Source organism: Chrysemys picta, chromosome 14, assembly GCF_011386835.1.
Source record: "Chrysemys picta bellii isolate R12L10 chromosome 14, ASM1138683v2, whole genome shotgun sequence".
NCBI lineage: Eukaryota > Metazoa > Chordata > Testudines > Emydidae > Chrysemys > Chrysemys picta.
In genome coordinates, this window is record NC_088804.1 from 40,885,162 (window position 1) to 40,912,157 (window position 26,996).

A 26,996-nucleotide genomic window follows, 5' to 3' on the forward strand; every position below is an offset into this window, starting at 1 on the left:
AGCTCACAAACCACCTGTAGGTTAGGAAATAGTCTCCCTTTTATAGCTAGGGGAAACTGAGACAGCACTGTTAAATGGCTTGCCCGACGTCTCACAGCGAGTCCGTAGCAGAACAGAGCCCCCCGATTTCAAGTTCTGGTCCTGTACTTTAAACCCCAAGAACCTCGCTCTCCACAGGCTAGCCAAGCCAGGTCCTGTGATGCTCAGGAAAGAACCCCTCCTGGAGTTTTGGAATTGCTAAAGCCAAGATAGCCCCCCAAAGACCCCATCCCACCATGAGAAGTGGCTTAGTCAGTCCTACTTGGCCCTCTAGCCTAGCTCGCTGCATTTAAATAACACTGCTGGTGTGGAGACTGTAGCCCAAACTAAGAGTTGGTGCAAGCTAGGCTCCTCCCACTCAGCCCCTTGCACGCGCCGGTGACCCACGTGCAGGGGATCCTGAGCTGGTGTAACCCTCCTGCTAGGAGCCAAGGATGGTATACAAGTTAACCGCAGATACTGCCTCTCAAGTGGTGCACAGCAGCACCCTGGCCAAAACGCGGTTGGGGGCTCCTGGAAGCTGTGTCAGGAAACAGTGTGCCCGGCTCAGACAGACAACCCCCCCCCCCCCCCCCGCCCGCCGTCTCCAGGCCCCAGAGCTGTGAAGAAGGCCCTGTCAATACTACGGCGAGAGGCTGGGCTATTGTGAAAGATGGCCCCGCTGGCATGGCTTTGCCCCAGAGCTAATCACAGCAGGCCCCTGGAAGTATTTAAATCAAATTATGTCCCATCCACCCAGGGGCAAAGCCATTTCTGGAAGCATAGATTGGGCCAGGCCATTGCAAAGGCATCTGCTGATTCTCTACCCCCCCCCCCCCCCCCGGGAGGCTCCGCAGCCCCTCCCTGCTTCGGCAGGTGAGACACTGAGGCAGCAGCCGCAAAGGAGCAAAGGAGCGGATCATGCTTATCCTGCACTCACCAGCCTGGGAAGGGGAAACCCCAGGCTCCTGGCAGCCTAGACAATGGGTGGGGGAGGCCCCACATGGCAGACTGAATTAGCCCATCCTAGACAAAGGAGGGGGCAGCCCAAGAACAATGACAGTACAAAGCACCTTGACGCCCCTGTTTAATACTGCTTAACATCAGCAGGCATTTAAATGGGCTGAGAGATTAACGCTTCCTCAGCGCAGGGAGTCCACTGCGGGCACCCCCAGGACTCTCCATTCCCACCCCTGCAGGCAGATTTCATCCTGCTTGGGTAGTTCTCCCTCCGATTGGGGCACAGGTGCTGCTCCCACTCACCTGAGCCAGCCAGGGAAGCAGGGTCCCCCACTCTGAGAAGCAGAGACAGTCGGGCTACAGGGGAGAACGCCGTGGAAGTCTCTCAGCACCTGCCCTGCTCAGGACAATGTTCAGAGTATCATGTTCTACAAAGGATGTTTCCAAGAATTGGGATTTTTAAAATCCTGAGAAATTGGAAGGGGATCAAGCACAGATCAACACCCCTTTCCCCGCGCTGGTGCTTACAATTAAGAAGATTTATAGGTGCTTTTCAAGCCCCATCTGGTTTGTGATCTGGAGAAGAGGAGCTCAGCAGTAACCTTGGAAAGGGGCTGCTGCTTCCCACCCACAAGGCGTAGCAGCTAAGGCAGCAAAAATCTAGCAGCTTTGTAAGTGACTCTACAAACATGGCCTGGAAAATGACCCGGGCATCTCATCATCCAGGCAGTGGTGCCAGAGAACTCCGGGCTTCAGCAGGGAGATGGACCTAGCCACACATTGCTCTGGGTTGTGAGAAATTTCATGCCTGGAGTAAGTCAACTTAACCCCCGGTGTAGCTGAAGCTAGGCTAGGCTGATGGAAGAATTCCTCCATCGACCTAGCTATGGTCTTTTGGAGAGGTGGATTAACTATATTGATGGAAAACCCGATTCCGCGGATGTAGGAAGCATCTATGCAATAGTGCTGCAGCTGTGCCCCTGCTGTGTAGACGTGGCCTGAGACACTGAGGCCTGAGAGGTTAAGTGACTTGACTGAGGTTACACAGGAAGTCAGTGGCAGAGTGGGTAATACAACTCAGGTTCCCAACTTCCAATCCCATCTCTCACCCAGCGAGCCTCTCCAACTGTGTGTCTCCATAGCAACCCCCCTCCCCGTTTCAGAGCAGCATTTTAGCTGTTGACAGCGTAAGACAGCATTGGGGGCACTGATACGCACACGGCCTGCATTTGGAAAGGTGCGCTAGTGTACGTACAGCGCCTAGCACCCTGGAGTCCAGGTCTGTGACTAGGCTCTTTGATTTTTGTATTGCTGTAACATCTATCAATAATGGCCAATATCAAATCCTGCACTTTGGCCTTCTCTGAGGGAGCTGCCCGGCGAGCTCACCTTGAAGAACAATACAATGCTTCGGCAAACTCACCTTTCTAGCTTGGCACCACCTTCATGGCTTCATCTCAGATGACCCTTCGCGGGTCAGCGCTAGCGCTGCTCCTGTCCTCAGTCCCGCAGCAGATTTTGGGCCTGAGAGTGAGAATTATTCCACACGAGCCTGCTGAGCGCCCTCCTTTGGACATGGCCAGAGATCCAGTCGAGAGGCCACTGGACAACTGCTATATGCAATTCAGGCCACAAACCACTTTGCTCTGGTAGACGGGCATTGCGAGGTGCTCTTAGCTTCTGAACCGGATTCACGGATAGCGACTATTCCTTAGTGCAGCTGCAAGGAGAGGGGGACGGGTGCCGGGTTCAGATTATCCACTAGCCCCAGCTTCCCTCTGTGGCAAGATCTCCAGCAATTCTAGGGGGCCTAGTGTCATTTAGTGACCACCACCCGGCAAAGGCGAGGGTCTGTGGGTGCAGAATAGTTGGGGTATTTTGTATGATTTATTAGACTTGTATTTCAATATAAACGCACTTCAAAAATAGTCTCCCTCTAGCCTCTAAAAGGCATAAATGAGCCATGAAATCATGTAACCCTTTGAAGTCAAAAGCAGACACGACCATGCACACACGATGGGGAGGTGAGATTGGACTGTAGCCAGAGCGGGTCACAGACATCTCCTGGCATTGCCTGGTATTTGGAACTTGTCCCATAATGCAAGGAAGGGACCAAGAGAACCATATTCTCCCCAATGGCCCTTGGGGGTATGTCAGTCACACAGGCGGCTAGAGGAGGGGTCCTGGAACCGTGGGCAGCTCCCAAAGCATCCATGCAGGGAGCTCCAGACTAGCCAGCGAGCTGTGCCAAGCACAGCAGGGAATACAGACATGCAGCCCTGCCTATGGGGTACAGTCTTTTGATAGCCTGTAGGCAGCAGCCCACCTCTGGTCCTGTGGAAATAATCAAAGGCTGCTATTCAGTCTGACATTCAAATCCAGTGCCGGCCCACGGCACTTCGGCAGCCAGAGTCGTTAGCTGCTAGCCCAGTTAATGCAGCAACCCACGCTCCAACCTGGGCCCCCCCCAGCAGGCAGGACTGTGGAGAAGTCAGCACACAGGTAGAGCACTATGCAATGTTCAACCCAGGCACGGCTATGGGAGGGGAAAAAATCCCCATCCCAATTTCTAGGGCCTTGGAGATACCCAGGATTCCCAAAGTCAGGAGCCTCCCACCCTGTCCCAATCTTCCAAGGCACGGCCACACCCTTGGTTACCCTATCCATTCACAACAGCACGGAGACGCTAATCACAGAGTAACAGACGTCCTAGAGCTTTGGCAGAGGGTTACAGAGCTCCATAAACCTATGCCGTGCATTAGGCTCCTGCTCTCGAGAGCGTGTCATTAACCTGTAAAAAAGCATCCCCTTTGCTTTCAGCAATGGATTGCTGAGAGCAGATGGGAGCAGTCGGCTCAGAAAGTGCGTCGCTTTGTGCAAGATTTCAGGTTGCTAGGAGTAGGGGGCACTTTTTGCCCTCAGTGTGTTGCAGGAGAAGCTGTCCGAGCTCGCTGGAACTGCATTCCCTGTACTGAATTTTGTCACTGGACTTTTCCTACAGCTCAGCAATTCTTGTGCAAGCATGAGGGACGGGGGAATTCACCTAGCCATGCAAAACAGTTATGAACAGTGCAGCCAAATCAGGCCACTTGAGGAGCAAAAGGCAGGCTCTGAAGAAAGACAGTAGTTACGATCACCCTTCTCTGGGTTTTTGTTTTAAATCCACACTTAACTCCACTGTTGACAGAGGTGAGACAGAGATAAGGTTTTAACTGCTCTGCGTCAGCCAGATAAGCAGTAGCCTGTGCATTGTTGGAGACTTGATACAGGGGCCTATCTAGCAGAGGGCACTGGAAATACAAGATTGAGGATGATGAAACCTTGTCTGCCAGATACTTGACAGGCACCACAGTGCTCAGCAGTAGTTAATGAGTCAGTGGACGAGGTCATAAAGATCAGCCCAGCGTCTCCCTTTCCAAACAAAGACAGCTGATTCCATTCAGCACTTGTTGCCCTATCTCGGTGGGCTTTGCCTCGGTATACCTGCTTCTGCTCCAGGCTCATGGTGCTTCAGAGCAGAGACAGGTTAGACACCTGTAGCTGTGTCTTGGAAGGGATCAGCCACGCTTGTCCAATGCAACGGGCAGGCTCAAAGCGTCTGGAATGGCCATAAAAAAAAAGACAAGTTCATATGCCACTAAAATTCATTCAGCTCTCTACTCCCCCGTGGATGAGGAGTGTGGGAGGGGAAACAGACCCACTAAAGGTCTACTAAGTGGGGGGGGTTCTGTTCCCTAGAGCTGACACTGCTCCCCAATTTGTCCCAAGCTCCCAAGAGATTTCAGCCCGACACCAATGGATGAAACTGCATTTATTGAGAAAAAATGGTTTGCTACAAATACATCATTGATTTTTCTTCAAAAACAGTATGTCTCGTTAAAAGTTCTATTCATATGCAAAATAGTCACAACACCACATTGAACAGCATGACCGTCACCAATGCCAAACCCGACAGAGAACACTCAACATGGGGGACTCCTCTGCCTACACCCAGAACCGTGGGCCCGACAGTCCCACACCTCCAGCAGAATCAGGAGTTCAAGGGGAAGAAGTCTTGTGATTTGCTGCGACACGTGGAATTCTGAGTGTAAACCCCTTTCATTTATGTTATTACACATAACTGATGCAAAGGGAGCATAGTAAATATCCACTTAGCACATATGTGGGGCTTTTCATCCATAGGCCTTAAAGTGCTTTACAAAAGCAGGTATCATTGCCCCCGCTATAGAGCTGGGGAAACTGAGGCACGGAGCAGTGGCTTGTTGAAGTTCATACAGGATGGCTGTGGCAGAGCCAGGGATGGAACTCAGGCCTCAACTCCCAGCCCCAGAAGTCTATCCACACAGCCATGCTGCCTCTCTAGCGTCTGTTGCACCTTCCCCTTCCCCATCTCCAGGGCAAAGCTTGGGCCAATAAATGCTGCCACTCATTATTTATACAACAAAGGGGTCTTTGCCAGCAACTTGCTCAGGATGCCACCCCCCACCCCTCTTCCGGGCAAAGTCCCCTTTGGAAGGAGCGAAGAAGTGGCACAGACTTGCCCACAAAGCAGCACGAGCTCTTTATACACGGGACCCAACAGTACAGGCCAGGGGCAGTGATTCGGATACTGCACTGGCATAAACAGGAAACCCAGACCCTTCCCAGGTTGTATATCAACTCCTTTCTTCCTGGAGAGAGCATATATTGCAAGGAGGTCCCATCATCTTCAGGAAATCCAGTTAGCGGTCCCTGGGGTTAAAGAGCAGCGACCGGCTAGGAAGAAAGGCCCCCTGGCTCACTGAGGATATGGTTTTGTTCATGACTCCCAGGCGGCCCCACATGGCTAACACCCAACTCAGGAAACTTCTCCGAGCAGCTGGTCTCTGCTAAGCGTTTGCCCTTTGCTCATGTGTTGTAGGGATGACTGCAGGTTCCTTGGGGTGAGGGGGGTGGGGGAGGGACAGCTAGCCACTCAGGAGCAAACATGCTTTGCAATATTTTCTGTTACTATTTAGACTGAGGCGAAAAATCTCTGTATTACTAGAGTGTGAGCCTAAAACTCGGATAACAGGGTGCAGGGAAGTACCTTGGTTAAGCCCCGAAATTGCACTCTTCAAACTAGGAACGTGGAACAAAGTTTTCAAGAGCGCCTGAGTCCCATCAAAAGTCAATGGCACTGCTGAAAGTTCTCTCAAGCGCCAGTCGGACACGAAGCAATCCTGGGAGAGGATGGCTTCTGGACTAGAAGGCAGCCACCTCCTAGGTCTCAGCGTGGTTGAAGAACGCCAACCCGCTCCCTCCCCTGCCTGGATTTTGGGTGAGAAGCGAAGACACTCACAACAAACAGACTCGGTACGGATCAGTGTTTAAAGGTTAAGATGGACCCAGAATGGGAATGAGTGAACTTAAACACAGGCCTTTTAAGGGCTGGGCTCCTGAGCATTGTACTGATCCACTGAGTCCTAGCGGAGACACGCTGTGCTTGCACAGGGAGTTCCTCAGTCACCCACCCTGGAGATTTTCCCAAGCGGCAGCTGCTATTTCAGCCGAACAACACACGGTGACTTGATGTGCCCAGTTAGCAACCTTTGGCTGAGACATTCCATCAAGGGCCCATCTGCTTCGAAGAGTTTTTCCACAACTCCAAAATCCTGGCCAGCATTCTCCCTCAACATTTGGGCAACTGCTGAGGGCAGACCAGCTGCAGCACCTGCCAATGTTTCACTCACTTCAGTGGGAAGAGCTTTAGGACACCTGTAGTATGAAAGGTGCCTCATAAACCCAAAGTCATCCATGAAGCTATCCCATATGAAAAACCCCTTTCCTATTGCCGGCTGCAGTGCGGTGCGCTGCATGTCCGAGAGCCACATGCCACTGACATTCATGTACTCAATAGCATCGCTGTGTATTTTACCTGGAAATATCGACATAGTATACTGCACACCAGCACGCATTGAAAGACGGCCTTGCTCCAGCACAGTTCCCTCGTTTAGCAAGTCCAGATTAGCCAGCTGGAAACGAACAGCTATTTTGAGCACAGAGTGAATGATTTACAAACATCACCACATTGCTTAGGTAAAGAGATCTGAACGATTATACAGCTGAAAAATGAACTGTGCTTGCTGACACACAGCTGATTTCGAAAGGTGACATTTCCCATTTCTATAGCACCTTTCATACGAGGATCCCCCTAGCACTTTACAGAGGTGGGCATCCCCCCCAAATAATCCCTCAAGTGGGTATTGCTCAGGTAGGGAAACTGAGGCACAAAGATGAAGCGACTTGCCCCAGGTCACCCAGCTAGTGAGTGGAGTAGTAGAGACAGATTCGAGCGTCTTGGCGTGCAGGTCCCTGCTCTAACCACTAATCCCTGCTGCCTCAAAAGTGCAATTGAACCTATGGCAAACAAGACTTCTACATTAGCACATGAATATTTCTTGCATGACCGCACACATTCCAGAGACATTTACACATTTCATTGTAAGAGGCGCATGGCTTCGGCTTTTTCCAACGGCATCTCAAGTGTAATGACAAATGCAGCACTTAAGATGTACACTAGACAGGCTTCCCCTAGCAAGTGTGTAATTGTTGCTCCCCCTAGAGGATTCTGCTTGTTATAACAAGACAGCAAACAATACAAAGACAGGAACAAACTCCATGCTAGGAACAGACGTTAAGGCAATGTGTCAGTGGGCAGGTTGGGGTGAGACAGGGCGAGAGAAAGTTAACAAGGTTTCTGGGTTCTGATTCTTCCTCATCACACTGGCTAACTCATTGCCATTCCTGGTCCCAGCGCGAGGCTTGCGTTTCACAGTGCTGCGCCACCACTTTGAGCAGAGATCAAGCACATCCACCCTCAAGCCATAAGTAAAATATTCCTCCTGCCAAAACTCATTTTCTGTTCGACACAATTGACATTAAGACAAGACTCAGAGACACCCTCCCCACTCCCCATGCCTTGAAAGCCAGTGGCAAACTGGACCCCATTCGCTATAGTACAGTAAAAGTAGAAAAGTTAGGTAGGTTTATTAAAGCTTACATACTTGAAAGGAACGTAAGCTCTGCAGCTTAACGCTGCTGGAAGAGAGATGGGAACAGATGAGATCCGACGTCTGTGACGTCTCATTGGAGAAGGAAAGCCCTCTGGATTATATTTCCGCTGCCCTCTTTACGGTCCACCCACAGCAGTACAGACTCAAACCCAGGACAAAACAGCCTGCTGGCAGATGGCTGGGTTTTAAGGCTAGACAGACAAAACCTCCTTCTCCAACCCATCCCAACGAAGCGAAGCAAAACAAGCAAGGTTAACAGCACCGTACTGTGGAGTTTCCCTGTCCGATCTCATCTTACATTCAAAGGCAGTGATTTGGGGGCAGTTTCCATCAGTCCCTGGGTTTGCAGTAGGCAATTGCATTCAGTTACGTTGATGGGTAACCCACTTACAAACTAAGCTTCAAGCTTGGAGCGAAGCGGCTACTGAGATGTTTAAAATATCACCCCCAAGACCATTTGGCATGGCCGGGGACCTGCTCGCAGCGACAGCGCGGTGCCAGATGGTGAGTATCACGCAGCCAGAGCAATGCTGAAAGGAGGGTCTGCACAAGCCAGCTCCCAAACGCCAGGAGATTAGCTAGCTGCTATGCACCCCCTGAGAGTCCCCAGGCATCAGTGCGAAGTCATACTTTCACCCAACACAGCACCCCATCCCTAAGCGGGAATGCAGCAGTGCTAGGTGCCTGCCAATTGGTCCCAGACTATCAAAGTGAGGTGCAAAGTAGGTGGCGTTCTAGCATGCTGGGAGGTGGCAGCTGCTTTGCAAGGAAGGAAAAAGGAGTCAGTGGGCAAAACCAGCGGCAAGCAGAGCCACTCAGCTCTTCTGGAGAAAGGTTTAACCGTGCGTGCTAGAGCAAAGGGTGATAAATAGGGGTTTGGAGATGGAGATCCCACCTAAGAAAACGAGGCGATCCCTCCACAAGGGATGGCCTTCAGCCAGTGTGCTAGAGATTAGACCATCATAAGCCAGGGACTTTAGTAGCAGAATGTGTCCATATTGGGAGACCAAGAGCTGGAAGGTCAGCAAGCTGCAATGCTCCTTCCCTTGGGTGGGGTTATAGGATAGCTTCCTGCACTGCTGCAGATGGAAGGACTCGAGATAGGTCAGGTGGCAAATAACAAAGGTCACAGGATAAAAGAGCAAATAGAGAACAAAAAAGCAATCCAGTGATGAGACTGATTTGAACTGTGATGGGAAGGGATAAGAACCAGGCACAGAGCCAGGAAGCAAAACGGCTAAAGCAAGAACAGCGAGATAGAGGGAGGAAAGGTCCCCTTCCAAGAGGTCAACACATGGCCACCAGCCACCCAACACCTCATGCTTGGACAAGTTTAATGGCCTGCGTTACATAGGTCAGACTAGAGGTTCTAATGGCCTCTTCTGGCTTGAAACACCCTGAATGTGAAAGTGCAGCGTCACCCAAGCACCCATGGGATGAGCGAATCGCAGCACCTGATGAATCCTGCCCCTTCACATTTCACACCAGGTTGCGAGTGGACAAGGTATCTATTGCTGGGTTGTGTTCCTAAGCAGGACTGCCCCTCCCAGGGCACTGGAGGAGAGAAGCTCCCAGCTCCCTAGAAAAGGGGGTGCTGGGTTCCAGCTTGCTCAGCAGGACTGTACGTGATTTACCCGTTTTGGCTTTCTAGCTAGGGAGGCTACAGGATGTCTCTTAGCAGACGGGAAATGGATTTTCCCTAGATGGATTTTGCCCTGCCTCCCACAGGGCTCTTCCCCAGAGCTCAGCAACAGAGGGGCTAGTGGATACCAGCCAGGAACTTTGTTTTGTGCTGTGGAGTAGGATGTCCAGTCCCTACAGAAAGGAGGATCCAGCAATGGGGATCCCAGAGGTCAGTTAGGATGGGAACTGGCCCACTGACAAGTGGCCAGTTCTCCTTGGCTGGGAAGAAAGGGGCTGTGTGCAGCATAAGTCTGAGGCTTGGCATCTAAGGTAGGGAACATCAGGGCTCAAGTCAGTACAAGGAGGTGGTTTAAACCAGTATTACACAGACCCACTGAACGACAGTCAATGCAATGGCACCAATGACATTTAAGTCACAGACCTGGGCAGAAACTAGACAGGGAAATGCACTGTCAAAACTCCCAGCACTTCCTTCCTAACCGCGCTGGCTGGACAAGTTAACTGAATACACACGTCTCCCTGCCATGGAGAGCGCACCCTGCTCCAGTCATTCTGTTTCCCAGCATTTTTTGCTAGCCATACTATTCCAAAATGAATTTCAACTCCCTTAAGAACAGGCTCAGCCCAAACCTTTGGGCAGATCTGCCCTATCCCCAGAGAGGCGCCTGCAGCGTCCGAGGAGCAAACGAGGAAGTGATCTTCACAGCGCAGAAAGACTAAGCTGGTCTGATTCTACACTACAGCAAGAGCATGGAACTGAGCATGCCCAGACAGCCTCCTGGCCCCAGGAAGAATGCATGCCGCTAGGCCAAAGTTTCAGCCACCCCCAGTATGTAATGGTTGGTTACAAACAGATTGATCTGATTTCAGGACCTGCCACGCTCTCAGACAAAGGGCCCTGTCTCAGACGGGGCCAGCACCAGATGCTGGGTGTAACTCCACACCAATGGAGAGTTTTGCAGTCATGTCCTTATAAGATTTAAGGCTGTAAAATTACAGTTGTAACAGAAGAAAAAATCTGGGGCGTGACGTTTATTATAAATTATCCTACTGGTGTCACTCCCGGTGAGCTCCCGAATCTTTGCCCCGGGATCACAGAGACCCAACCAACCTCTGGACGGCTGCTGAGGTGCATTGGTTTCCTTCTCCACAGGTGACTAGAATCGGAGTCCCGAACTACAGTTTACACGCCACAGCCCGAGGCTGGATTTGCACACTATCGGCGCCATATTCACACACATTAGCACTCCTGGGTCAATCAAAAGCTTTAAGAGACCTAAAGTTAGTACTAATAGTGGAAGGCAGCCTGCTTGTCATGCTGTACTGCATGTACTTCTAAACACCAGACCACTGCTGAACTGAGCTCTGCCAAGCTAGGACCAGACCAGCCCCCTCACAATCCCAGCCAAACCGCCCGTCCATGCCGACGGGAGCGAATGAACAGCCTGGAGTCGAGACGCTCACTGGCCCGCTCCTTGGTAATGCGAATGGGGCTGTTGCCCCAGAGAACACCCCCTCTGCTGTACAACTCACAGGGCTTTGCATCTCGGAGACACACACAGCTTGTAGCTTATTCACAGGTTTAATTTTCTTTCAGAAGTGGACTTGATCCATTGACCAACACCCCCGTTAATGCCTGGTGAGTAACTCCGAGTACCGCCCCGCCCACGCTTGGGTCACATGTCTGATCCAGCATGGCTGCACATCAGCATCTTTATTTGAAAAAAAAAAAGTAATTGACCCCCAAAAATAAATACGGAACAATGCAACCTTTCTGTTGCTCAGGCGCGGATGGAAAAGAGCCCCCTCTCAATTCCAGGTTCCAGCAGTTCCCCACCCCACCCCCCCAGTTCTTGAATCCACAGCATGTGTTTAAAAAATATAATTTTTCTTAATAAGGTTCCATAAAAATACTATTGTTCCTAGTCAAACACAAATATTGCAATATGAAGAGTAACTGCTTTTTTTTGCGCTATAAAACGTGAAAAGGTCTCACACCGATTAATGTAGAAAAAATGCAAGAACTCTAGTATCACAAAAGCCAGTACAAAATGAGCAAGGTGAAAGAATGCCAGTGGCAGGACAGTTCAGGATTCCTTCCCATTTCTACCTAGCTCTTCTTAATAGACTTGTCATCACGGTATCTGAGCGCAGCAGATTCGCTCCCAAATTTAGCCCAATGTGCTTCGTTGCCTCTGGCCTTCTGTGAGCAGCGGCAATAGAGCTGAGCAACAGAGCGCTCATGCCCTCGGGAGGGCGGAGGGCCAACATCCCAATAAATACTCTTACGAGGCTAAAAAACGCTCAACGCTTTAAAACAAACCAACCCATGGATAAGAATTGAAAACTAGGGCATTTTACATAAAATGCATCGTTGTTTTACGTACCCATTAACTGCAACAAATAAGAGGAGCGACGGTGCCAAAAAGCATCTAATAATAAATAGATAAAGATATATACTCCGTATATGGATATGAAATGCCCAATTGGAAAAAACAAACATTTGGTGAGGTCGCCTTTGCCTCTTCCCATCCAGCAGGTGTCACTCTCACCAGATCATGCTCGCTCACCATTTAATTGTGCAACGAAAGATTCCACCTTATTAAACAAGGTGCGATTTAACCAGAGATGGGCTGCCTAATCTCTAGGGAATGCAGAGGGATTAAGAAGTGTCACACCTCTCCTAGCGGAAAGGCGACCTGTGCAAAGGATCCACGCCGCTGCTCATCAGTCGCCTTCAGTTCTCCGAGAGGGAGAGCGCCAACGCAGCCTGCAACGCTGCTTCTTCATCGATATTATAGTCCTGGGAACAAGAAGAGTGAACAGGTCAGAGGGGCTGAGGAGGAGTAAGTGCGTCTCTCCCTGCATGAATGAGCTGTCTGCCCGGGTGCTCGTACCTCCTGTGACATTCCCAAGAAAGGGCCAGAATGCCGAGCGGAAAGAATCTTCACATTGACCTTCCTTTCAGACCTGGACACTGTCAAAACAGCCACATGATTACAAGAAACCTCACCTGTGCAATTACCGCCACCTCAGACAGGCCAGGCTGGGAAGAACAGGACATTAATTTACCTTTCTAAGCTTATTTCTTGCGTGTTAAAAGGACAGTCAAGTTAAACTGATCAGTTCTAGCCTCAGTTTCACTCTCTGGTTTGCCTACACACAGCAGGAAGATGCAGCCAATTGAAAAGGTTTCATTTACAAAGTCAAAAAAGGTTTCTATCAACACCACAATTTTTTTCCCCAATACCCACATTTGGGCACAAGCTACATGACCATGAGGATCCTTTGAAAGATGAGACGTGCAAATATTTCAAAGCTTAGTATCTGTCCTCTGAGGTTAACAGTCACTCTGGAATCTAATCTGCCAAACGATAATGGCAGACACAAACTGGAGTTTATCTACAAGGTCCCTGGAGCAGAACTGCACTGGCAACAGCCTTTGAGGGGTGAGTACCACCCCCACACCTACACAAAGATTAACCATGAGGGAGACCGGCCAGAGTTCTCATTTGCACACCGCACCAGAGAAGGACATGGCACACTGTGGACGTTCCGTATTTCTGAACGGTCTCTGGAGCTCAGCTCCCAACGCCGCCGTGCGAGAGCACGTCTGAGCGAGGGGCTGGACTCAGCCAGCCCAATGTTATCCAACGCTCCTTTTGGGCACATGCCCCACAGCTGTTTATACAACACAGGTATTTGCATCTTGGAGCGTTGCTTCTGGTGAGATGCCAGTCCAGCCTGGCCAGCTTCTCACGAATGGAGATTTTCCTGAGGCTGGCTGGAACAGTGACTACTTGCACAGAATTACCACCAGCTCACTTTTCTCAAGTCCCCAGTGCAGACTGTGAAGGGAGCGCGTGCTGTGCGCCAAAAGGCAGCGTGGGGCCTGCCAAATGCAACCCAACTCCTGCATTAGTGGCTTTACCTCTCTCAAAAATCTTGTTCGTTAAAAATGCATCAAGCTCAGGTGAGATTCAGCCTGCACGTAGAGGCTGGTATGAACTTGACAGCACATTTGGTTGGGACTTTGTAGTCCTAGCAGGTTTTCAGTGACACTTTTCTTGCTCGTTTTCCAGTGTGTTTAAAAGGGACACATGAGCGGATAAAAAACTTACATACTCTTCCTTTCCCAACTCCACTGCCTGGCCTCACTGTTCACAACCTGGCGAAGTTCATCGCTCAGACGAAGCGCCTAGGGGCGGGAATCTGTTTCATTGCGTGCATCTCCAGGTCCTAGCTCCGGGGCCCCAGATCCCTCCCTAGGGCCTCAAGGCACTACGGCAATAATAGAATAATAAAGCAACATACAGCTGACTCCCACAAGTGCAGGCCACAAGAACAAAGCTCAGCCTTCACACAGGACCCCTCCCCCAACCCTCCTGTGCGCATGTGTCCTGCTAGGGGAACTTCCTACAATTCAGCACACAGCCTGTTGCCGAGTCTTGCTTCGCCATTCCAACATGCTGTTTTGTCTCAGTATAGATGTGATTCTATCTAAGAGGCAGAAGTTATTTCAAGGCCACTTAGCTGGTTGGGACAGACACCTGCGATACAGAAGAAAACCTTTCCCCTTCCGTTCCCCCACTAAAAGATGCCAGTAACTGATAGCTCAGCATGAAAACTGGGCAAAAATTGCACACAAAAGTGGCGTTCTCATATGGGCCAGCCACATGTGAAGCCAACGCCAGCTGATTAAGGGCTGGAACGTGGTCAGTGGGAACAGCCAGGGCCCTAAGCGACTTGAACTTTGATTTGTGGCAGTACCCACCACAAAGGTGTCATAGGAGAACTTGTGCCTGTGTAGGAGATGCTGCAGGAAGTTGGCGCTCTTGTAGCTGGGGTCCCCCCAGGGCATCGCTGAACAGACTGGGCACACCTAGAACGTACAGGGGAGGAAAGGGAAGTCACAAGACCAGCAATGTGGTGTAGTTCTTGGAACCCTGACTGCCACCCACAGCCCAAATACTAGATTTCCTTTTTAATTTCTATCAGTCAGAGGCAATTTCTGCAAACACCCTCTTCAAGAGAGGCTGTACATCTACACAAGCTGGAGAGCTAGTTACAGAGTATAAAAGAAGAATCAAAATCACTGTCTGTGTAAGGGCCTTCTTTTACTGTGACAGTCTGAGGCCTGGTTCTTAGGCTAAGGCCTTCGGCTAAGCAGCAGAGGCCAGCCATAAACTGGGAAGTGAACGGTCACATCCTCCCATTCCAAACTAGTCACATGGAAATAAGGTGCTATCCAATCCTGTCCTGATATTCCCATCACCTCCAGGGAAAGGGAAGAGCCTAGAAGATATAAAAGGAAACTTAGTTTGATAGCATCCTGTCTGGCAAGAACTCACTTATCAATAACTGGGATGTGAAATCCTCATTTCTGTATTGTTCTATCACTGTAGTCTCCACTTTCCTATTGTTTGTCTGTATAATCTCTGTCTGGTTCTGTGATTGTTTCTGCCTGCTGTATAATTAATTTTGTTGGGTGTAAACTAATTAAGGAGGTGGGATATAATTGTTTAAATAACCATGTTACAGTATGTTAGGATTGGTTAGTAAAATTTCAGTAAAATGATTGGTTAAGGTATAGCTAATCAGAACTCAAGTTTTACTATACAGTTTGCAGTCAATCAGGAAGTAAGGGGGGGGAAAGGGGAACAGGACTGGACGTGGGGGAATTGGGATCATGTTTTGCTAAGGGGGGGGATGGGAACAGGGAATGGGAACAGGGACACAGGCAAGGCTCTGCGGTGTCAGAGCTGGGAAGGGGGACACTGAGGAAGGAAACTGGAATCATGCTTGCTGGAAGTTCACCCCAATAAACATCAAATTGTTTGCACCTTCGGACTTTGGGTATTGTTGCTCTCTGTTCATGCGAGAAGGACCAGGGAAGTGAGACGGTGAAGGAATAAGCCCCCTAACAGGCACATGCAACTGTGGGAATGGTGCGTGAAAGTGACAGAGTGCTGAGAACCCTCGGGGATGCTCTAGTGGACTAAAGAGGTGTTTGCAATCTGGAGATGGTCCCTTTTAGCACTGATGAGTGTTGAGCACAATAGGCTCAGGACCAGAATGGGACACAGGAAATATGATCACTCAAGTGCAGAGGGTTCCCTGCCAAAAAGCTGTGATCCCTCTGTGAGCTTAAAGGCACGCTGCATTTAGGGACACAGAAGAAGCTCCCGCCTCAGAAGCACAAGAGGCCCTTAAAAGTCACAGCCTATTGTAGTGGAAAGTGAGTGGCAAAGCAAAACCATTAGAGTTAGGGAGAGAGCACTGAAATCTAGGCTTAACCCAGTTCTTGCTCTGCAATGCACCTCGAGCAAAGCTAATAGATCCAGCTCCGTGTCTGCCTGTCAAAGAGATTTAACAAAGATTAAATGAGCTAGAAATGCAGATAGTACTTTATGCCCAGAAGCAGATGTGTGCGCCTGTTGACTTTGAACAGGGGATTGATTAAAACACGCAGAGACTTCCAATTCACTGGAGGTTACCCCGCTCCCATTCTCTGCCTAGCCAGAAGTTCACGAGCACAGAACCGGACACGGAAATCAGGGCCGCGGTGCCAAACTCTCGCCAGTCTGCCCGAGGAAAGCTCACCACTTTGTTGGGGTCATTGCGGTGGTTCTCCATGCAGTGCTTGACCAGCTCCTGCTGGTCCAGGTTCCGGGCTCCACAGTAAGGGCAGACAAAAGTGGAACGGTTTGGAATATTGCTAAAAAGAAACAGCAGTCAAGAATTCAACACAACAGAGACCCACAGGGAAGAGGACAGGTGAAAACTGAACGGGCTTCACAGAGACAAGCCAACCCCAGCGGACTCCAAAGTATCTGATACACCATGAGTCACTCCCTCACTACGAGCACCAAACACCACCTTAGACTGAAGGAAAAGATTTTGATCACATGCTGATGCACCTCCAGAAGCTTCAGTGGAATTACTCTATATTTGCATCACGGTCAGTGAGAGCAGAATCAAGTTCAAAGAGTTTTTGAAGTCTACCATATCTATTTTACCAGCCACACAGTTTACTTTCTGCATCTCTCCCAGCTGGCAAAAGAACAGATTAGTCAGTTTCCCTTTTGTTTTCAGGCAGTTTCTAGTCTATTCCCCCAGGTTCTCAGGCAGGAGAGCAATGCTGCACAATGTTAGAGCTGCAAATGGTGCAGGGGAGTCTGATTTGTTTAAGAAAAAGCTTTTCCATTGGATTTTTTTTTAAATCATGTAGACATTTGTGTTGGGTCAGGTTTTGGAAAAGCCTATTTCGAAATCCCTCTACAATTCAAGGCCAGATTTGACCTGACAATTTCTGGTTCATCTTGTGCACTGTTTAAATAGCAGTTTGTTACAGAAAACAAGATGGGAGGATTCCCCTATGAAGTGGTTGAATTTGGTATTTTAATACCTGGGAATGGGCTGGGAAGTTGGGACCACTGGAACGAACTTTGGGCAGTTGGCCATCTGCTCTTGAACCTTAGCGCAGGATGAAACGTGGGATCTCATCTTCGCTAGGGTCACCTAGAAAGACAAATAGAGGGAGAAAAAAGAAATAGATCATTGGACAGCCAGGACAATCTTTGAGAACTCCAAGGAGCAAGGGATGCATTTCTCCAGAAAGAAGAAAACAAGGCAGATGCCCCACTCTCAAGCAAACCAGTACATTCGAGAGAGCAGCCTCCCCAAACGCTTTCTGACAGGCGCCAGAATACAGGAGACCACTAGGATTATTGCACATCAGTCTGCACCAATGTGGAATTGCTGGGCCAAAGCGTGTCTCGTTATAGCCAACTAAAACAATCAACCAACCAGCTCCAGTGAGGAGATGCAGGATTTCGGGGGAATGGGGTGGGCTAGTCTAGCTGATCCCAGAGACTGCTAAGAAAGCCCATTTCCTTTCCATAAGACCAAAGCAAATCATGGCAGAGCTCTTGCCCTTCAAGGCAACCCAACCCTTACAGTCAAGTTCTCAACAAGGAACAGAAATGCCAGGCTCAAAGGTACACAGGGAGTTCTGGAGTTATTCACTTGACAGCAAGTGAGGCGTTGGAGCAGCAGAGGGAAAGGGTCTCAGTCCCCGAGGTGACAGCAGTCCACATCACAAAGCCACCACAACTGAACAACTTTACTGCCAGTCTCAGAGGCACCCAGGTGGCCCCTTCACGGCAGGGCTGAGGCATGATGGCAGGACAATGCCCTAGTTAGACCTACTCTCTGCTGTGTTCTCTCGGGCTGTCAATCCAGCTTCTTTCACCAGCTCTAAAGAGAAGAACATCCCACTCTGTAAGGCTGCTCATAAACTAGAGATGAAACACCAGCTGCACCACTTGGGGTTTGTCCCAAGTCTCTCTGTTGTTTTAATAATGGCACTAGTCTACTGCCAAAGGGTGTTAGGACAAAGATGTTTCATCTGAGCACAGCACCATCTCACAGCAGGCAGCAAAGCCGGTATAGCTCAGATATCTCACAGCCCTTCCTGCAGGGGCCCTCTGGGTTCATAAGCACCAACAGCGCAGGATTTCACCAGGGCCATGTACCTAAGGTCTCAAGTTGAACAGCTCTGCGTGTGAAACTCAGCCAGCCAACGAGGAGATCCCCCGGGTGGAACCACTAGCTGGAGCTTTACCAAGTAGTTTGGGTTCCAGAATTTGATCTGCTTTGTGAGGAGTGTTCTCTGGAGTCTAAACATCTGTGTTAAATTCAGTGGCAAAACACTACGGGAACACAGAGTGAAGGTTGCTTGGGAGTATGTCCCCTTGCAGAACACGGAGTTGAGCAAAACTCAAATTTAGAAAAGCAGGAAATCCACAGTTAAGGAGCCCAAACAATCTTAACTCTGCCGTCTTCCAGCAGTGGCCCAATACACACCGGCCCCATTACTCTGCCAACCCAGTGTTACGGAAATGTACAAGCTCTTCACCTACTTCTACAACCCATTCACTCTCACCCACAGGATTCCATCAACACAGGGGTTCTCAAACTGGGGGTCGGGATCCCTCAGGGGATCGCAAGCTGTCAGCTCCACCGCAAACCCCGCTTTGCCTCCAGCATTTATAGTGGTGTTAAATATATTAAAAAGTGTTTTTAATTTATCGGGGGTGGCACTCAGAGGCTTGCTATGTGAAAGGGGTCATCAGTACAAAAGTTGGAGAACCACCGATCGAACACTGAGCATGTTCATTTTAGGAAGTTCGACCTTTAAACAGAAGTCTTGACACAACCTTAACTACAGCAGCGCAACCTTACCACTAGGATATGCACCGGTGCTGAGGAATTAACGCTCCCACGTCAGGTCTGCACCACTGCTCAGCCAGCAGTAAACTCCCTAACAAGATCTAGGCATGGAGCTGTGCTGATTCCAAATACAGGAGTGGGGGAGATGATCGTTACAGGGAAAGGATGAATTTTAGTAGAAACCTGACGACAGGTGTCTTCTAGAAAGGGTTAAGCAACTGAGGGAGAAAATAAGGGCCCGGGTTCCCTTTTTAAAAGATGCATCCACTTAATAAAATACTGACTTGGCCTGCAAGAGAGCAGCGCTAATACTTCATAAACATTCCCGATTTAAGCCTCAGCACCTCTGATGTAGGAAGCATTATCCCCATCGTCTAGATGGGAAACCGAGGCAGAGTGAGGGTAAGTGACTGACTCAAGGGGACACTGTGACTCTGTAACAGAGCTAGGACCAGAACGCAGCTCTCCTGACTCCCATTCTGGTTTGGAGTACAAGGCCGCCCTTCCTGCTATTTGATCGCCTCCCGACGGGAGCAAAAGTCAGGTTTTCTTATCGTGGTGGGGCACCCCCCTTTATTGTGCTGCCCTGAGGTTCCAAGCCACATGCCTCATAGTGGAGCATCCCACTTGCCTCCCATCCACAATCTTTGGGGATGCAGGAAGTAACCCCTGAAACAGATACTGCGCTCAGACATAAACCAACACTCATCTGGGCATGGACAAAACCTTGACTAGTACAATGGGCCACCCGAGGTGTCACCCATACCTGTCCTGCCCCCACAATACCAGGTATGGGATAGTCACGACTGGACCCGTTCAGATGGATTACCTTCTTACTGCACCCTCTGCAGGGAGCCTTATAGGAGGACAACTGCTTCTCCACATTGGAGGCCTTCTCCACCTTTTTGGGGTCAAAGGGCATGCGGCAGAGCGGGCAAAGAGGAGATGGCACTTGGAGACATGGCTGCAAACATTCCCCGCAAAATCTGGAGGAGAAACAAAACCATTAAGTTGCTCAGAGGAGAACCATTATTTATCACAGCCCAGGGGAGGAGAGGAAAGGACCCCGTGGCATTTTGGTTCCCCCGCACATGCCCTCTGACACACCTACTCATAGGAAGCCCTGCCCACTGCCTCCTTGGGGGTGCAGGAATTGATCCCACACAGATCAACGGAACTGGTTTCTCCTCAGACATTAGGAAGCCGGCAGGAGCTTTTTGGTAGCCACCAAGGATCTAGTAACACCTACGAGACCTTGGGACATGGAAACGGTTCCTCCAAGTAGATCCAGCACATAGGCCCAATAGGCTGAACTACCTCAGTGCACATCAATGCGCTACTAATACGCAGCTATCAGCAACTCCTGGCTCCTGTTTCAAAAGCAACACACTGTGCATCTGAGTTGCAGGCCTCATCCAGCCACCCCACTCCACTTTATGGGGTCATGTGGGGGGCTCATAGGCCAGCTGGAGCAGAGACTTGAGACTTTCACCTACTTGTTCCTCCTGTCCACTACTCTCCTGTTGTAGTTTGTTACCTCCCTCCTGCATAGTCTAGACACTTTCCTTAATTCCCCAAACTAGTCACAGGGCTACTGAACCTACTGGCCAATTTGCCTTCTCCAGCAGCTTCTCCCTACCATCTGAAACCGGATGCTCTATACATGCAGAGACTTCTACGAGTACCTCCAGAGACAGAGCTACCAGTGCACCCAGCCAGGCTGCAGTGGCCAAAGGTCCGAAGGGAAGGATCTGGATTTGTCCAGAACAGATAGCTTGGGGGCAGGGCTTCTAAGCGAGGGACTTACACAGAGCTGAACGTGTCCGTTGCATGCATGACCGCAACAGACCAAACACGCTCAGGTTGTTTCCCCCACAGGAAGGCAGGTTTCCTCCCCAGGAGCCAGCGAGCATGTGTCAGGCTGCAGCCAATGTAGCATCTGCAGGGGCTGACCTGATGTGGTTAAGAAGTTCAGGCTGTGCAAAAAGGTCTGGCTTTGCATTTACCCCGCCCCGTGGCCTCTCACAGAAGGGTATCTTATGCTAGAATGAACGAGGTTTCAGATCACGTGCACAGGCTGGTGCTGAGAGCTAGTGATGCTGTCGGGGACAAAGTCAGCCCCTCTGGATCCTTGGTTCCCAAGCCTGCAGGAATTAGGAGTGAGACAGTCAATGGACTTGGCCCTTGGGGAAGGGGACACCCTTTTACCGTCTGGTCCTTCATTAAGGAAAACATCTCCTGCATTGACACAGTGAGTGAGGTTGGTTTGTTCCAGGCTGTTTCTGCCCACAGCTGACTGACATACTGCAGTGATGGGGGCCAGAGGACGACAGAGGTGTTCAGCTAACCAGACAACAGAGGCATGCAAGTGACATTCTTGCCACACTGCTCCTTTAAACCAACACAGAGTACCTGGACGCTAACAAAGGCCGGAGTTAGGTCTGCTTCTGCTCATGAAACCGTCCATCCAGGAATTCACCTGTGCCCCAGGGTTACACTTGCAAGTCCAAGTGAGGACCTACCAACGTGACTGCCTTGCCACGGCAAGTGCAGGGTTAAATCTCCACACACCAATTTAGAAACATCCAGACTTCAAATGCTGGAGAGAAGTGACCACTCTCTGGGGCTGAGCAGCACCGTGAGAACCTACCGCAGCTGACCTGGGCCAGGCCAAAGGGACGTTGGGAAAACAGCAGTTAGAATGAATGACGGGTGCATCGCCTCGAATGTCAGGCCTGTCTGTAGACGTGTAGTGAGAAGGAGCGTTCGGGGGGTACGTGCCAGAAAGCAGACAGGAGCCTGTTGCCCTTTGCAGACTCCATGCTGCACTACACAGCATCACACAAATAAGATCTAATTGATCTCCATGTGTACCCAGGCACAAAATACGAGCTGGGAAAGAGTGCTCCGCTCTGAACCCCAGACGAAGGGCAGGAAGCATTAGAGCAGTGATCCGGAGACCCACAGCAAGGCAGCAGCACCAGGGAATGTGCTTTCTCTGCAGATGGTCACGCAATGATTTTCAAAAACAAGCCATTTAGGACTTCACGGGAGGGAAGTAATAGGCCAGGACACACTGAGATTAGGCTGGGGATCACCTCCTCTCAAATCACAGAATACCAGGGTTGGAAGGGACATCAGGAGGTCATCTAGTCCCACCCCCTGCTCAAAGCAGGACCAATCCCCAGACAGATTTTTGCCCCAGATCCCTAAATGGCCCCGAAGGATTGAACTCACAACCTCTGGGTTTAGCAGGCCAATGCTCAAACCACTGAGCTATCCCTCCCGCCCAAAGTTCTTATGCCTGCAGAAGCAGGGACCTCAAATCAAGTGCTGGAGAGGAAATTCTGGGAAATAAACTTTTCTACTGGAAACAGACCTCTGGGCTACGGGGGAGTGGGGGAGACAAAAAGGGCAAATGGCAAATCCCTCCTGGTAGCACCCCAGCCTTTCCACTGTGAACAGATCTGGCCGGAGCGGAACAGCTAGCCGGCCGTACCTTTTTATCTTGAGCAAAGGGAAAAGTGTAGACATCTGTAAAGATGAGCTGGGATCCCTGCTGAAAATAAACTGGAAACTATAGTTTGCAGGCCTTGGGAGCTGTGCTCCGGCTCCGCTCCAGCTCCAGGCAAAAACCTGCAGCTCCACTGCTCCGGAGCTGCTCCGCTCCAAAGCCCTGGTAGTTTGAGCCTGGAAAGTTTCCAGACAGCTATATTAAGAACCCCCCCCTCCCTTGCTCATCCAAGACATGCTCAACAGCTCTGAAATAGACAAAGAGAAGCTGCAATGAATCCATAATTCTTTAAGGTCAACATGCAATCGGTTCATTGTCTGCTCCCCAATAACACAGAGTGGAGTTCACCCAACACCGCCTTGCCGCCCATGACTAACTCTTGGAGTGGGGTTGGATGTTTCAGTTTAGACCTAGGTGGGAAATGTTTTTATTGGTCCCATGAATATTTGAGAGATGGAAACTCCCCCCCCCCCCATCTCAAATTGGGACGAAAAGTCAAAATCTCAAACTTCTGCACTAAAACATGGATTTTTTTCACGTTTCAGATCAATCAGAACGTCTCGTTTCGACTTTACCTTTCTTCTCCACCCTGTCCTACTTTAATTAGCTGAAATTTCAAAACGAAAGGTCATTTTGAACCAGACAACCAGAATTTTTATTTTTGAAAATGTCAAAAAAAAAAACGTGGCTCCATCATGTGCTCCCTGCGCAACTCCAAGCAAGTTGCTTCATCTCCTTGTCGCAGTTCCCTATTAGGAAATACTATCAGCCCCATCTTGCATTCTTCCTACCCTTTGCCTGTCTTGTCTACTTAGCTAAGCTCTTCAGGGCAGGGACTGTCTCACTATGTGGTTACACAACACGAAGGCCTTGCCTCAGTTGGGGCCTGCAAGCATGATGGTAATACAAGCACATGATAATGCAGAGCACATTGGTACGTGCCAGTTCCCACACCCACCTCATGCCACTTAGCTAGTTTCCTGCCACTGGCATGACATCCTCAACGACCCCCCCTGCTTGGTGCAAAGATGGACTCTCTCACAGAGTAAAGGCAGCGGGTGTCCCCAAAAGCTGCACTTCCTGCCAGTCTCTCTGGATCAGTGGCATGACCAGAGGGTATTAGATACATATGTACAAGCAGCTCCTGCTAGGAAGCAGAGTTCACATGGTCACTACTCTGCTCCTGAACAAAAGCAGGAGTCACCAGTGAACCTGCCTTCCACCCAGACTCCTCTCCTCAGCAGATTCCAATGCAGCACATTGCACAGAGGCAAGGACCACATGATCCTCTCAGAGTCTGTTAGCACAGGCAGCTCGCCAAGAGTCCAGCCCATTGGACAGGCAGGGTGAGGTACCAAGTTAAGTAGTTTGGTCACCGACTCAAAGGCACTTTGGTCAAATAAACCCACAGCTTCTCCACATCCCTCCCCAATGCTGCCTTTGCCATCACTACTGACTACTGTCTCTCGGGCTCAAGTTCTGGCTCCCACAACGTTTTCCTAGTGAAGACAAAATCTAAAGCCCTCATGGGCACAGTGGTCACCTCTCCTTAACTCCTGCAATCTGCTCGCAGGTCTCCCTGCTTCTCCCTCCAGATGCTGCTAGTAATCTTCATCATGTCGCCAACCCTGCGTGCGGACTCTACCATTCCCCACAAAGCATAAGCACAGGGTCTTCAAAGCTCTGCTCACCCACAGCCTCATTCCCGCCTACTCCCTCATGGGGACCCAGCCCCCACCCATTTCTTCCTTCCATTCTGACCCAATGCTGGGATGACAGCCCCCTCCTCTTCACAGCAAAGCTGTCCAACATTGTCCCCTGCAAGATTTCTACCTGTAACTGGTGCATACACCACTGTATCCACAGGAGGGATAGGTACAGTGATAGACATGGCTGCACTCCACATCATTCTCAATCATTACTGCAGGCAGGCCAAATCCACCCCAGTGACCCAAAGAGGACCAGACCAAAAGGAGGACTCCTGTGGGAGTCACCATTGCAAGGCTAGGTACCAGAACAGCAAGCTCGTTGGGGCCGGCATTGTCTCCTGCTCCGCTGGCCCAGTGCTGACACTGAAGCTCAATCAATAGAAGGAATGCCACTGGGACAGAGGGAGGCCTAAAATTGGACCGGCCTGGTTTGATGTAGGAGCACGCACTGCGGAGTCCCTCCGCTCTGCTCTGTTGAGAAAGCCCCGTTCTGAACCGAGTCTTGGAATTGCTGATCCTGTCTGGCTCATCAACAGGCAAGGTGAGCAATGGCCGGAGGCCGAGGCCTGCAGACCTTGTCATTGGTCCGGCAGAGAAGGGGCAATTTTAAACGGCAGTCTGTGATTTGGAGAGGCTGGACATTTTTCAGGCTCTGAAGGAAATTCAAGAAGAGCTTTGGGCCCCATCAGCCTGCTGAGGTGTCTTTAAACTGTTTACTTCCCCAGGGGAACACGGCTCAGAATTAAGCATTTGGAAATAGTCAAAGGTGCCTGTGTTCCCGGTTTGATTTAACAGTCTTTCACACACCACCACTGTACAGAAAACTCACACCACAGGAGAGAGAAGACAGCAGGCCAGGCCCTGTCATTTGCAGTCCCCCAAACAGTTAGCCTTCCCATCCACCCTCAGGCGATGCTCAGTCTGAAAACGCAGCCCAGACAGTGCACTCCCTGGAACTGCAGAGCAAAGCTTATCAGCTGCACGTTTTTCCATTGCTGGTGAAATCAAACCACCAAGCTACAGTTGTCTACCAGCAGGAGTGTATTTTACATGAACAGAACCACCTAGACATCTGTCTGCTACACCTGTAACCAGGGGTTTGTACCCTATCTCCACCCGCAGTCCTCCCTTTCCCAATGAGTGTAATGTCCTTGATCAACAAGCGAGGGCTTGTCTACACGGGCAAGTTTTGGCCCCAAAACTGCCTTCTGGCGACAAAACAGCAAGAGCGTATACACTACAATGGGACTTTTGTCGCGAAAAACACCCAGTTTTGGTGACAAAAAACATCCACCCCAGGAGACTTTTGTCTTTTCCCCTCCCTTTAATGTCGACAAAGAGCCAGTGTAGACACTGCTGATTGCTTTGACTACAGAACTGGCTTCCGCCAGTATCCCACAAGGCATGCCCGGATTGCTCAGCTCAGTGTTTTGATCTCCTGCAGGCATGCGCCCCTCCCTTTCAAAGCTCCGGGAAGTATCTGTGTGCGGCTCCCTTTGGGGAGCCAACAAAGAGCAAAACCCTGGAATGCTCCTGTTCTGCCCAGCACTAGGGACACGACTGCTGCTGCAGGGGGAGGGGAACAGTCTGGGGTGCTGCTTTGCCAGTCCTCAGCACGGATGCTGTTCTGGCAGCTGAGGGGGCTGTGGGACAACTCGGAGAGAATCCCAAGATGCGCAGCGATCAGCTCTTCCTTCCCACAACCCTGCACTGTGGGATACATACCCACAGTGCATTGCTCACCCTGTCCATAATGGTGTCCCCAATGTGGACATGATCTGTCAACAGAGGGAGCAAGTGTGAACACCCTTTGGCGATTTTTGTTTTGTCGACTTTTGGGTGTCGACATAAGTTTTGTCAACAAAACTTGGTAGTGTAGACAAGCCCCGAGGCGCTCTCGCAACTTGTTTTGCCAAGAAGGGACCTGTCCTTTGTGGGGTTTCCCCATGAGCCTCTTAGCAGATTCAGATAACAATACAAGCACAGGGCACTACAAGGCTCCATAGTTTCTGCTGGTGTCATCATTAGCAGACACTCCTTTCACTCCAGCTGCCATTTTATTATGCAATGCTCGTTCTGCCCTCACACACACTGCTGAAGTGCCCGTCACTGGCGCACCTGGGTGGCAGCTCATGGAATACCCCCCATACCATCAATGTGGGCCCCACCCCTAGCTTAGCTATTTACATTGAGGAGGTGATGAGGGGAGAGTGAGGTAAAGTCCAAGATGGTGAAGAGGCAGTAAGTTTTGCTGTTTCGTTCAGCATTGCCAGTATGGAAACTACTTCCGGTTGTAATGAGAAGGGAAAAATCAAGGGACGGTCTAGGAAATGCTTCCTTCCAGGCACCCTATAAATGTCGCTGTTCCCCCCGTGCCCTAGATCAAAACAAAACCCATGGAACATGACATTTGCTAGCACTGAACATAAGAAAAGCCACACTGGGTCAAACCAAAGATCCATCTAGCCCAGTATCTTGTCTTCTGACAGTGCCTTCAGAGGGAATGAACAGAACAGGGAATATCAAGTGATCCATCCCCGGTCACCTATTCCCAGCTTCTGGCAAACAGAGCCTAGGGGACACAGCCCCTCAAGCTGCCTTCTGTCACTTCCCATCCCGCCTTCATCTCTTGCCCAATTAGACTGTAAGCTTTTCAGCGCAGAGCTCTTCCGCCAAGCACTTTGCATGTTGCCGATTACCACACAAGCAAACCACCACCGTCAGTATAAGTAGTGTTTGCTCCAGAGTTAAAATAGATCAAAACAAGTAGTGCATGTTCTGACATTTACAATTGCCTCACGCTCTGGGGAATCTAGTCATAAGACATATGCACAGAAAGGTAGTTTTAAGGAACTGGGTGACTCAGCTGTTAGATGATCTGAT

General features: G+C 50.1%; 1 protein-coding gene across 5 annotated transcripts in view; it reads right to left on the reverse strand.

Annotated features, from left to right (window-relative positions):
* Nucleotides 1-26,996, reverse strand: part of RNF166 (ring finger protein 166) — a 35,764-nt gene that overhangs the window by 6,660 nt on the left and 2,108 nt on the right. The window contains exons 2-7 of one of the 5 annotated variants that reach the window (XR_002888856.3): nucleotides 19,720-19,876; nucleotides 17,065-17,177; nucleotides 16,260-16,374; nucleotides 14,431-14,538; nucleotides 12,335-12,459; nucleotides 4,775-11,368 (exon numbers count right to left, since the gene is read on the reverse strand). Coding sequence is in view for 2 of the 5 variants with exons in the window: in XM_065567337.1 (XP_065423409.1) it covers nucleotides 13,774-13,854; nucleotides 14,431-14,538; nucleotides 16,260-16,374; nucleotides 17,065-17,177; nucleotides 19,720-19,876 (574 nt within the window). In the remaining 3 variants the exon portion in view is untranslated. The other 4 variants (XR_006174905.2, XR_508824.4, XM_005292231.4 and 1 more) reach the window with 4 other exon arrangements.